General features: G+C 38.5%; 1 protein-coding gene across 2 annotated transcripts; it reads left to right on the plus strand.

Annotated features, from left to right (window-relative positions):
* Positions 1-612: 612 nt before the first annotated feature.
* On the plus strand, positions 613-11,043 carry ZCCHC4 (zinc finger CCHC-type containing 4). 2 transcript variants are annotated; one of them, XM_058024947.1, is made up of 13 exons: positions 613-697; positions 873-991; positions 2,533-2,615; positions 3,312-3,587; positions 4,080-4,160; positions 4,482-4,554; positions 5,025-5,175; positions 5,682-5,797; positions 6,988-7,109; positions 7,690-7,765; positions 8,269-8,320; positions 9,029-9,173; positions 10,811-11,043. In XM_058024947.1, the coding sequence occupies exons 1-13, from the start codon at positions 613-615 to the stop codon at positions 10,932-10,934; spliced, it is 1,503 nt and encodes a 500-aa protein (XP_057880930.1). In that variant the 3' UTR covers positions 10,935-11,043. The 2 variants fall into 2 exon arrangements, with proteins under 2 accessions (XP_057880930.1, XP_057880931.1); XM_058024948.1 differs by having other exon boundaries at positions 5,697-5,797.
* Positions 11,044-11,978: the final 935 nt, after the last annotated feature.

An 11,978-nucleotide genomic window follows, 5' to 3' on the forward strand; every position in this document is an offset into this window, starting at 1 on the left:
GTTTTCTTGACTGGAAAAAAAAGGAAAAAAACCTGGAATACCTACAGCACAGAGAATTAATTTGTGCCCTGGATAATGTGCTCACCTGCCAATTGCCATTTGCATTTATGTTTAAGTTACCTGGTTTAAGACTTGACAGTCATGTTTCTAGGTCTGTGACTTATGTAATGTGGGAAATATTTTTATTTTAATAATTTTTTGGACATTTAAGACTGGGAAGGGGAGAACGATTGCTGCTTTTATGAAACTTTCAGTATTTCAGATATTGCTGTATTTTGTAATTCTAAGCAATATTGTTGAACTCAGAAATAATAAAATGCTTGTATTTTATATAATTTTGAGTGGGTGTGAATATTAATGTAGTGTGTCAGCAACTTCAACAACTTCAAATGTGTGAACCTTAAATGTCAAACACGATACAGCGCGGTTCAAAAGCGACGGGAATGCCTCTATAAGCTCGCCATGGTTTCTGTCCGAGCAGTTTATTAAGCAATGAGCGCTGCTGTGTGCGGGTCTCCCCGGGCCTGCTCTGTGCTTTGCGCGGGGCCGCCGCTCCGCTGGGGGGCGCCTCCAGCCCGGCCGCGCGGTGCCCGTCGGGACGGAGGCGGTGCCATGGCGGCGGCGGGCGCGGAGCTGCCGGGGCCCGCAGCGCTCGCCCTGCTCGGGCCGGCGCCCGGCGCGCCCTGCTGCCCTCACGGTGAGCCGGGCCCGGGGCTCACCTCCCCAGCGTCCCTGTGCTCGGCTCCCGGCGCGGGCTGATCTGCAGCAGCCCCTCTGAAGGCCGTGTTGTGGAAGCTCGGCTCTTGCAGCGGAGCAGTGAAACAGGGCTGCGGGTGTTCCCTGTGTTAGCCTATCCTCGCGTTTGTCCCTAGGTCCTGCGCTTCTGTTTGTGAAGACCAGCCAAGGAAAAGAGGAAGGAAGAAGATTCTATGCTTGTTCGGCTTGTAGGGATAGAAAGGATTGTAACTTTTTCCAGTGGGAAGATGAGAAGGTAAGAGGGCACTGCTGAAGGCTGTGCTGAAGACCAGGGCTGCCAAGGTGATCAGAGGGCTGGCGGATCTCCCCTGTGGGGGAAGGCTGAGAGAGTTTGGGTTATTCGGTTATTTGGGTTATTCGGCGTGGAGAAGAGAAGGCTCCGGGAAGAGCTGATAGCAGCCTCCCAACACCTGAATGGGGCTCCAAGGAATCCGGAGAGGGATCTATTGCAAGGGCGTGTAGTGGAAGGACAAGAGGTGATGGCTTTGAGCATTCAGAGGAGAGGTTTAGATGAGTTATTAGGAAGAAGTTCTTTACTGTGAGGGTGACGAGGGACTGGAAAACCTGTCCAGAGAAGCTGTGGATGCCCCATCCCAGGAAGTGTTCAAGGCCAAGCTGGGTGGGGATCTGAGCAACTTGGGTGTTGTGGGAGTTGCCCCTACCCATGGCAGGAGGGTTGGAACTGGATGATCTTTATGTCCCTTCCATCCCAAGTCATTCTTTGGTTTTATAAAACATTGGCGATTTTCCCTCTACTTAGCAATTTTAAAAGTATATTTTATTGCAGAGATCTCTGGTAAGTGCTGTTTTCTAAACTTGGTGTAATAGTTGATATTTAGCTGAGCACTTATTTCTGTCAGGAGAACATGTTTCAAATATAGCGTTCAAGAAAGGCTGTGTACATTTTGAGCAAACCTGGCATTTGTTATTCTATTGCCAGAACATATAGGAAGTTTGCCAATGCTTTGCAATGTTGAACAAAATTGGGTACTTCTGATCCCAAAATGCCCTTGTTTCCCCTAATTAAGATAGAGAAAATCTATTGGATACAAGCAACAGTAGGGTATACAAAATACTGAGATGGTGGGGCTTGGCATGGTGCTCAGTAGTGTCAGAATATCTGCAGCAATTTCTCTTTGTCATTCATTTTGAATATCACTTGTATTATGATGTCTTTTGTGTACTGAGTTTTATTTTTGTCTTCTTTAAGTAAAACAGTTCCATAAGTTTTGACCAAATGTTTTGAAACTGTTGTGAAACCATGAGTATGTCTTGTGGGGACAAAGTAGAAGACTCAGAGAAGAGTGTGAGAGACTGAAATGTTAAAGACTCAGGTGCAGATTGTAACAAGGAGCTGTCATGCCTTAGAAGTGATTTCACACAAGACTTGGACATCTTTTCTGCTGTCATCAATTTGTCAGGATCAGATCAGAGTTCTTCAGAGGGACCACAACTGCTGGCACACATTAATGGAAAGGATGACTATTTCTGTCTTCCTCAAAATCACCTTTTGAGTTTTTCTCTGAGTATTACATGTGATAGGAGAATGAAATGCATAGTTTAAATTCACAATGAGAGGCCTGTATTGTTTTGCAGCATGGCCCTGTGCTGCAGACATACTTGTTCTCCTGAAACAATAAATGTGATTATTTTTCCTTGCTAAGTAGCTGAAGCATGAGACCTTTGATGCACTCTTTCTTTCATGTTGAGATTTGATGTACCACACACAGCAGTAGCTGTTAGTTTTGTAACTTTTCATGAATGCAAATTTTACAGGTGTCAGAAGCTAGGCTTGCAGCACGTGAAGAATATAATAGAAGTCATCAGCCTTGTTTTACACACAGACAGAACGTGGACAGGTATTGTTAATGTATATTTTCTGCAGTAAAGATGTAGTAATGCAGGTTTAGGTGCTCTGAATGTAGAGATAACATTTTAGGATTCTTTAAAATATGAAAAGATGAATTTGGGCAAATAAGAATTGTTTGGCAAAGGAAAGGAAATAGCATGAAACACTGAGCTAGAGCATGGTGTTTTCACCCCAGGAGCTGGGGGTGGGGGTTGGGTTTTTTTGGGGGTATGTATAGTCATTCCTGTGGTAGTGCTCTTAGTGTGCTTACAAGAGGTCAGTAGCAATTTCTGTTAAAAAAAGATTTATTCCTGACTTTAGTCTACAAAAATAACAGGCTTAACATTGTGAAAAGAAGCAAGGGTAACATAGTAATAAGTGATGTCTGAATTTCATGTATAAACATACAGGACTTTGCTCATAGTTAATGGAGTCTTCACTCTTTAATCCAGTTATTTTATGGAGATTCCAAGTATATTTAGTGGCAATATTTTATGCATTTCAAAGTGTCCTTTGAATTTATTTTTTTGTATAAATAATACTTCATTCTTGTGGAGTTTTGTGAGAGCAGTGTGTAAACTGCATTGTTAGTTTAAATAAATGTCTGAACTCCTAAAATATTAAAAAAACCCTCCATGGCTCCCCTTCCTGTCTTTGAGAGAGGCTTTTGCCAAACTTTGTTCCCTATTGTCTTTTTTATTTAAAGGTACAAGAATTTTGTTCTGTTGCCGTTAGCAAAGAGGAGGTTTTGCCAGGAATGCCAGCAATTGCTATTGCCAGCAGAATGGAAAAAACACTCAGATCACCAGTTCCTGTGTGATATCACCACTGCCCAGCTGAAAAGCCCAAGTCAGCTTCTGTATCCACTGGAGAATAAAAAAACAAATGCACAGTATTTATTTGCAGACAGAAGTTGCCAGTTCCTACTGAATCTCCTTACAGATTTAGGATTCAGACGAGTGCTCTCTGTTGGAACACCCAGGTACATCCCTGAGAACTGTTGCACCTTCATGTAATATTTCTCTCTCAAAGTTGTACAGCTTACTAATGATTATAGTCAATGGCTCTCCCATAACAAGAGGTTCACTGTTGGTGAACCTCTATTGGTTGGGATTATCTAAGCATCTAGTGAAGTCTAGTTTTGAACTTATAAGATACCAAAGAAGACTGTGGCAACACTGCCAATAACACACATACACACTTCAAATCTCTGTGGGAGTTATGGAAGTGACGTGGAGTTTCTGACCTTGTGTGTTTTTGTGTGGTGATCCAGGAGACTCCACTGATTGTCATCTTTCAAGGCTAACCTGCTTTTCTAACTTGGAGTACAGGCCAAATGGAATCACCCAAGTTTAGGCTACTCAGTTTCCTCTATCTGTTTGGTTTTGTTTAGTAAAGTACCCAGCATCTTGTCTTGCAAGATCATTTCTGAACTCAGTCATTATGTGTTAAATTTCTTCCAATTATACTTCAGGCTTCATGAAATGATCCAGTCAAAAGCGTCACAAGAAGAAGAATTCAATGTTCGAAGCCTTCTGCTAGATATTGATTTCAGGTGGGTTTTAACAAATGTTTACATATCTGAAGGACATATACAAAGATGGGTGTTCCTGCTGCTTTAAGAGATAAATTGCTGGTTGTTTTCCCTTTCTTGTCTCTGCATCTCTGTTCCTGTATGCATACACAAATGACATCCAGTTGATGAGAAAAGTAAGTAAGTATACTGAATAATTTCTCAGTATTGGTATGTGTTGTCAGTAATCAGAACCCAAAGATTATGTTTTTCCTGAGGCCTGTTTTCACCCTGAATATTCTATCTTAGCATAGACCAAAAGTTACTTATATTTTTCTACTCCTATCAAAATTTATGTTACAGGTATTCACAATTTTACACAGAGGATGAATTTTGCCACTACAACATGTTCAATCATCATTTTTTTGGCGGAGAGGTAAGGCCAAGAATTTATTGAGTGCTTTGGTAAAAAAGTGCATGTTGTTGATGCAGAATTTTGTAGGAAACTCATGACTAGTCTAGTAGAAAACATCATGGGCAAACATAAATTAATTAAAAACATTTTAATAGAAGCAGCAATTAAGGTGTGTAAGCCACATTAGTTAGCATAAATGTAATAGTCAACTTTGAATTGAATGGAAGAGAACTACTGAAAAAGAGGCAGTTTCATGCTTTGATTTTCAGTAATGTTTTATATGTTAGCTGAACAGGGCACTTGTTTTCAGTCCTTCAAACCTATGTGCATTTTTTGTGTTTGTTTTTTTTTTAATGCTACCCAAGAGGAAATTCACCTCCACAAGAGGGAAGCAAAGTTCCCTCTTCTGCCGTGATCGGTTTATTACCAGAGACAATATGTTTACAGTTCTTGAATCATGATTCCTGGAAATTAACCTCTGTTTCTTACAGGCTGCACGTGAAACTTGCAGGAAATTCTTGTGTGAAGAGAATGGTGAAAGAGTCATTATGGTAACTGATCCCCCATTTGGAGGTTTAGTGGAAGCACTGGCTTCTAGCTTTAAAAAACTGATGGCAATGTGGAGGGGGACAGAAAAAGAAGGTATGTATTACAGACAGATGGGTGGCTTGTGCTGTAACATCACTTTAAGGAAAAAGCACCTATCTATAAGTTTGTGATTCTTGCTACTCAGGTGAATGTGAGCACCCTCATGTTATAATTTCTAAAGGTGAACTATCATGTACCTAATTTACTCTCCTGATATTTTTAGTTCAGTAATGCCCAATTCTCAAAGTCTGTCTTAAAATCTTAAAAACTTTTCCCTTTTTTTTTTTGCAAATCTACTTTGCAATTAAAATGGACTTTAAAGGTAGAGAAAAATAAACTATCAAACCAGTAAATTTTCTTAGCAACCTAAGTGGATATCAAGAGTTTAGTTACATGGCACTTACATCTCCACATGTCCAATATGCCAAAACTTTCTGTTGCCTAAGAGAGCTAGTGCTTCTGCCCAACATGATGTACATATCCATGTTTATGTACTTGGAATGTCCACTGTAAATTTCTCATGCTACATGTACTATGTTTTTCTCCTATGTACCCCCAAGTTTTTTCATTACTAGGTCATGACAACAGAGAGATGCCCATGTTCTGGATATTCCCATACTTCTTTGAGTCTCGCATTCTTGACTTTTTCCCAAGCTTCAGTATGATGGATTACCAGGTATGGCTGAACCCAGTGAATCTGCCAATTACCAGCTGTGTGCAATGTGAAAGGAATAGGAGTGAAAGCAGGTGCAGTGGCAGTGCTTCTGTATAGCTGGGCCTTGTTCATGTGAAGCCTGGATTCTGTATTGCTATTAGTTGTGTCTGTGATAACTTGATCATGTTCCTGTTATGTATCTTTAACTCACCTTTCATTTATCCATGAACTCATTTCTTCTGACAGGCTTTCAGTATAACAAATTTGCACTAATTCTGACAGGTGCTTGTTGAAGATAAAGAGTATTTAATTCTTCATAGATTAATTGATAAAGAGTATTTAATTCTTCACATATGTTCAATGTCAGTGGGTAGTGCCCAGGCCTAGGAAAAAAAAAAACCCATATATATTACAAAATTAAGGTCTTTCATCTCCAAAACTTCAACTCCAAAACATCAGATTACAATTACAGTAATGGAAATGTTTGGAAGTACTTAATAAGTGAACTTGTCAGTGATGAAGCAATAATCTGGCATCAGCTTCTTCAGTATTGTATTCTTTCAGTACATAGTTTAGGCACACATACTTCAGTGTGTTTTGAGTGCTCAGTCATGGGTATTCATGATGCTAAAGGTTTATTTTTTTCATATAACAACTCTGCATGAATTCTGGTATTGATGTTCTGAACAGTCTTGTGGAATGAAAATTGTTGAAGAAAATGGAAAACTCATGCTAGGCTAGAGTGCATTCCTGCCAGTGTTCACAGCTGAGAGTTTTTGTGACAAGTCTCTGAAGGCAATGCTGGAAAAAGCAGGCTGATTAGATTTGCAACTTTGTAATTTTTCTGAGATGGGTTCAGATGTCATCCCTTGTACTGACAAACCAAGCTGTATAGATACTTTTATACAGCAGATTGCTCTGTAATCAGCTGCAATGTTATCTTAGATATCCCATGCAAACAAGCAAAAAGGAGTAAGTACAAGATGATTATTGAAGTGTAGTGAGTCTAGCCTAATACTATGTTTGCACAAATTTACAGGTAAATGAAACAAAAAACTTCATGTAGAATTTGTAACCTGATTTGGGGTTAGAGTCTTGTATATAAATACAAGCATTTCATAAGGCACTTATAAAGATAATAAATATGTAAATAGGTCTGCCTGTGCTTGGCATTCAGTTTTAGAATCTTTTCTATGGTTTTGTTTTTCTAGGTAGACTATGATAATCATGCACTGTATAAACATGGCAAGACAGGCCGTAGACAGTCTCCTGTCCGTATTTTCACGAACCTTACCCCAAGTGTGATTGTGCTTCCTGAAGAAGAGGGATATAGGTAAGATATATTAATGCTCAGGTGACTTTTGAAAGAGTGTCTTTGTTCTTAACTAGGGCATAAAGTCTCCAAAGGAGTTTGGGATGGTGCTGTTCCATGGTGTCTTGCCTAACTTGGATGCCAGCCTTAAGACCACATTTTTCTCTCTCATTCTAAAGTTGCATATTATATAAACAATGGGTAGGAGAGCTGAAGTGTCTAAAAAGACATTTAAATTTTTCAGTGTGGAATTAGGAGATTCCTTATTTTGTCTGTAGGAAGTACTGTCTACATCTACAAGAGAATTTTACAGCTATGTCTGATAATCAGCTGTTAATACAGTAGCAAAAAAATGAACTTGTAAGAGAAGCATCAAGGAGAGAGGAATTTAGTTTCATTTACTACTGATACTGTTGGTAATTTGACCTGAATTTTACTGTGTGGATGTACTGTCTGTAAATGGCCAAAGTGGTCATTTATGTAGCAAAGATTGAATTTTTAATTCAACAAAGTGATTTTGCAGTCCTTACATTAGCTGTTAAGATTGTATAAAATTCATTGTTTTGTGAGCCAATAGTGAACCAGTACATCTTTTTCCCAGATTTTGCACTGTATGTCAGCGATATGTTAGTTCTGGTAACCAGCACTGTGAGATATGCAATTCATGTACATCAAAAGTAAGTATTTTCACTTCTTTCTGAATGGAAGTTTTAGCAGCAGTCAGATAACAACCTCTGCAGTACTTGCTTTGGTAAAAACCTGTTTGGATACTGAGTTCCACGGGAAACCCACAGCAGTTCAGTTTCACAGACTTATTATTACCTTCACTGTACATCTTCCATAACCTACTGGGAATTAATTTCTCTTTCCCTAATTCCTTTGTGTTGCAAAGAGGACAGGACAAGTTTGCTGCTTGCCACTTAGACCAGAATTTACCCAGCTGTGGTCTGTTGACACATGCATTTTTGTTCATGCTTTGAAGTTGTAGAACTTGCTAATTTCAAAATTTCATATGTGGTTTTCACAGATTCTCAGGACTGTTGTTTCTGAGTTACTGTCCTTCCTACAGAGGAGTTGTTCCTGTAAACAACTCCTATGGGGACCCTACAGGAGTAGTTCTGTTTTAAGATAAAATCAGTGGGGGGTTCAATAAACAAAACCATTTATTTGTCTTTTGTAGGATGGCAGACGATGGAAACATTGTGTTCTTTGCAAAAAATGTGTAAAGCCCTGTAAGTACAGAAAAATATTTTCTAAATAAAAGTGCATTTAGTCCAAAGAAATGGAAATTCCAAACCAGAAAATATTCTGTGAATGAAGTAAAATTCATTCAATTTTACTTTCTGAATTTTACAATTCAGAAGACATAGAATAAACAAAAAGTCTCAATTTCACACAAGTTACTATTCTTTAGTTTAGCTGTACTTGCACTGTGTGGAAGTGGAATAAATTCTTGCCAGGGCACACTAAATCCCATTTATATCTATCATGGCAAAACATAAATATTTCCAATTGTCATATAAGTATTTCCTAATTTTCTAAACTTTGAATTTCCTAAACAAGTAGGCAAGTACGTTTGAGAGATGATGATAAAATTATGTTTCATGCACAAATTTAGTTGTATTTATACCTTTGTATAAATTTATGAAGCCATTATCTTTGTTACAGTTACAACAATCAAAATCTGTAAGTACATTGTAACATCTGCACTGTTTTTGTTTTGAAGATGACACACAGGATAAAAGTTCTAATGGCAAAATAGTTCACACTTAATTTGACAGTATGTCTAGTAATGTGCTAAGGGACCAGAAGGTGACCACATCTATCTTTGTAAAGCTAATCCAGAATTAAAAACCTGCTAATGTGGCCTGTATTTAAAGCTTAGTTTCAGAATGTTTTAAACTTTTCCAAGGTCATAAATCATGTTATCTATTTTTCAGCTTGGTTTCACTGTGACAATTGCAAGTGCTGCACTCTTGAGAAGCACAGCTGTGGGAAGAGTGACAGTGGCTGTTTCGTTTGTGGCAAGGCAGGTCACAAGCGCAGTGCCTGTCCCAGTCTGTCCCGCAGCAGAGCAGCTTGGCAGTAAGTGTGATACTGCATTAATACACTAAAATGCAGCATTCAGATGGGATGAGACCTTATGTCAGGGAATCAGTTCACAGAGAGATGATTTTCCACTTTAGGCGCTGATGTCAGCTTTCCCTGTTGCCCACTTGCTGCACTGCTGGGGAGTATGTACTGAAGGGAGGGTGGGATAAAAGGCAGGTCACTTACTGGGGCTCCCGATTCCCTGTCTGTGGGTTTTCTTTCAAAACTGATTCGATTGCAGACTTGGTGACTGGTGCATGGGACTCTGTCGAGATGACTGAAAATTGAAGTAATGAAACGCTTTTATCCCCTTTGAATTCCTCATGAAGGGGCAGAGAGAAGAGTCAATATAATAAGAGTCACTAAAGAGTCACTAGTTACTGCTTCTTGTCTCTTTTGCTTTGTTGTAGCCCATTTTGCTTTTTTTCCTTCTGGTATTTCAGGTGCTTTATCTAGTATGATCTAAATCTCCACCATTAATGAGGATCACATGGAGTACTTTTATTCTTCCATGATTTTCCTTTTGTTACATACAGAACAGCACTGTACACATACCTGTATGTATCAGAGAGCCAAGGAAAGGGTGTGTGCTTGTCTTCAGATGGAACTAACTGAAAAGAGGAAAGGGGATTTGCTAAGGGGATTTGCTAAGAGATGGTCCAGCAGATGGCTCAGTCTTTCCAGTTCAGGATAATTGACTGCACTTCCATTAATTCCTCTCCAGATTAGTGGGTTTTTCTGTGATTTTGGACTTGAGTGGCTGTAGCAGTGGAAGGCAGATTTTCCCTACCAAAGCTGTACCTATGTTACCCAGTGAGACTCAGACCATTATCCTCTTGGGTCAGTATCTAGAGACTCATCAGATGCCTGCTGGATGGCAGATGGTACAGGTGTATTGCTTCATGTCCAGGTTTTGCTTAGGTACACAAAAGGTAGCAATGTTTCATTTTATGTATCTAAAAAATTTCCATCTTAATGTTTCTTTTTCCTTGACTAAAAAAATTAAAAAGGATGCTAAAAGAATTTCATGAAACCTCATCTGTTTTTTCTGTCAAGGAGGATACTTTTCTGTCAGTTTAGCCAGAGTGGTTTTAGTACTTTCAGGGCATCAGTTAGTTCTTTTGCTGATTCAGTGCAGAAGATAACTAAGATTTCTTTTTCTAATAAAAATTTTGTATGTTTGTTATAATTACTCAGTGTTTTGCATTGACATCTTTTGTCAGAGAAAGAAAACAATCCACTTGCTAGTTAGTTTAACTTCCTAATGGTGTTAAACACCAACATACTTCCTTCTAAGTCTTTCTATTATATATTCATGCATTATATATTCAGCATGAAACTCTGTGTGTGCTTTTTTGTACTCAGTGAGTTTCTCATTTTCAATATCTATGTAAATTTAAATGCTGAATAAATACATAAAATGAATGTATAATGGCAATAAAGTGGACAGTTTTGTGAAGTTGAAAGACCATAACATTTTGAGATGTACCGTTCATTGTACTTTTTGTGACGGTACTTCACATACTGCCACATAATTCATATACTTACTCAGAATACCAGCAAATGTATTTGTACAGAGATGTGTGTTTTTCATTTTATTCTAATCTCTATGTTCCTTTTTTACTTTACAGACCTGACAAAAAGAAAGGGCAGAAAACTCGAAAGAGAATAAAAATGAGGATCCGTAAAAGATTAGCTATGAAACATGCCATATTCTCCAAGAGGAAAGTAAAGAATAAGAAAAAGAAGACATGACTTTTCTTGCTGCTACATAGTTCCTAATTTATTTTTTTATTGTCAGCCTTTTGTTCCATATTCTAAAAATGTAAGTGCTAACATCCAGAATAAAACCTGATTGAATTAAGTGACAGTTCCTTTATTATACATCACTACTGGTACCAAAAAAACCCTGCAACCCCAGAACAGCTAAGTGAACTACCACAGCCCTTACCATGTATTTGTATAATGTGATAATTTTGTATTTAGGATTAGCTGTTTGTCTAATTTGGTGGGTGTTGGATGTTGTGGATCTTACTGCTGAGAGGGGACGTATGGGCAGATACTCTGGTTTTATGTTGGTATTGGAGGGTGGGACAAGGGAGGAAGTGAGGGTAGGTGATGGGAAGGCACGAGTTCTAGGAATTCGGTTTCTGTTAGTTACAGTTGTGAAAAATGCCAATCACTTGTTTTTAAAATCTTAAAAGTTTAATAGTAATAAAACGGTTATAAAAATAGTAATACAATTAGAGTAATAATAATTTGGACAATTTGGATTAGAACAACATGAGACAGCAAAGAGTTATGGATGTCCAGGTACCTTTTTCTGGGCAGCATAAGCCTGAAAAAGGACACCTGTTAACAGAGGATTAACCCCTAAAAACAATAACCTGTTACATATTCATACAGCTCATACCTGATGCATAATTTCCATTCAAACACAGGATTCCGTCTGGTCATGGTCGGCTTTTTCCTCTGAATGCTAACGGCGTCGTCCTGCCTGAGCGAGGCGGGAAGAAGTTCGTTTCTCCTGATAATGGGGCAATAAATTCTCTTTCTCTCAAAGATTTAGGTGTTCCTGTGACTGCTATCTCAGTGCGAGTCCTTTCTTTAGGAAAAAAAAGTATCCTAAATAGCATAGTTTCTATTTTAACATTTTGTTATAGACTTAAGAGAATTAATACAGCATTACTTCCTAACACAGCACATGTAATATTCAATTTAATATTTGCGAAAATCCAATCATAAAATACGCATTTTTCACACAATCGTCTCATAGGGAGCCTTGTGAATTTTAAAAAA

Source organism: Melospiza georgiana, chromosome 5 (genome assembly GCF_028018845.1).
Source record: "Melospiza georgiana isolate bMelGeo1 chromosome 5, bMelGeo1.pri, whole genome shotgun sequence".
NCBI lineage: Eukaryota > Metazoa > Chordata > Aves > Passeriformes > Passerellidae > Melospiza > Melospiza georgiana.

Excerpts from the sequence above, each read along its gene's own strand:
- ZCCHC4 (XM_058024947.1), top strand. The coding sequence starts at position 613 with ATGGCGGCGGCGGGCGCGGAGCTGCCGGGGCCCGCAGCGCTCGCCCTG. Across the intron at positions 3,588-4,079 it reads CTCTCTGTTGGAACACCCAG|GCTTCATGAAATGATCCAGT; the intron begins GTACATCCCTGA and ends ATTATACTTCAG. Across the intron at positions 4,161-4,481 it reads CTGCTAGATATTGATTTCAG|GTATTCACAATTTTACACAG; the intron begins GTGGGTTTTAAC and ends TTTATGTTACAG.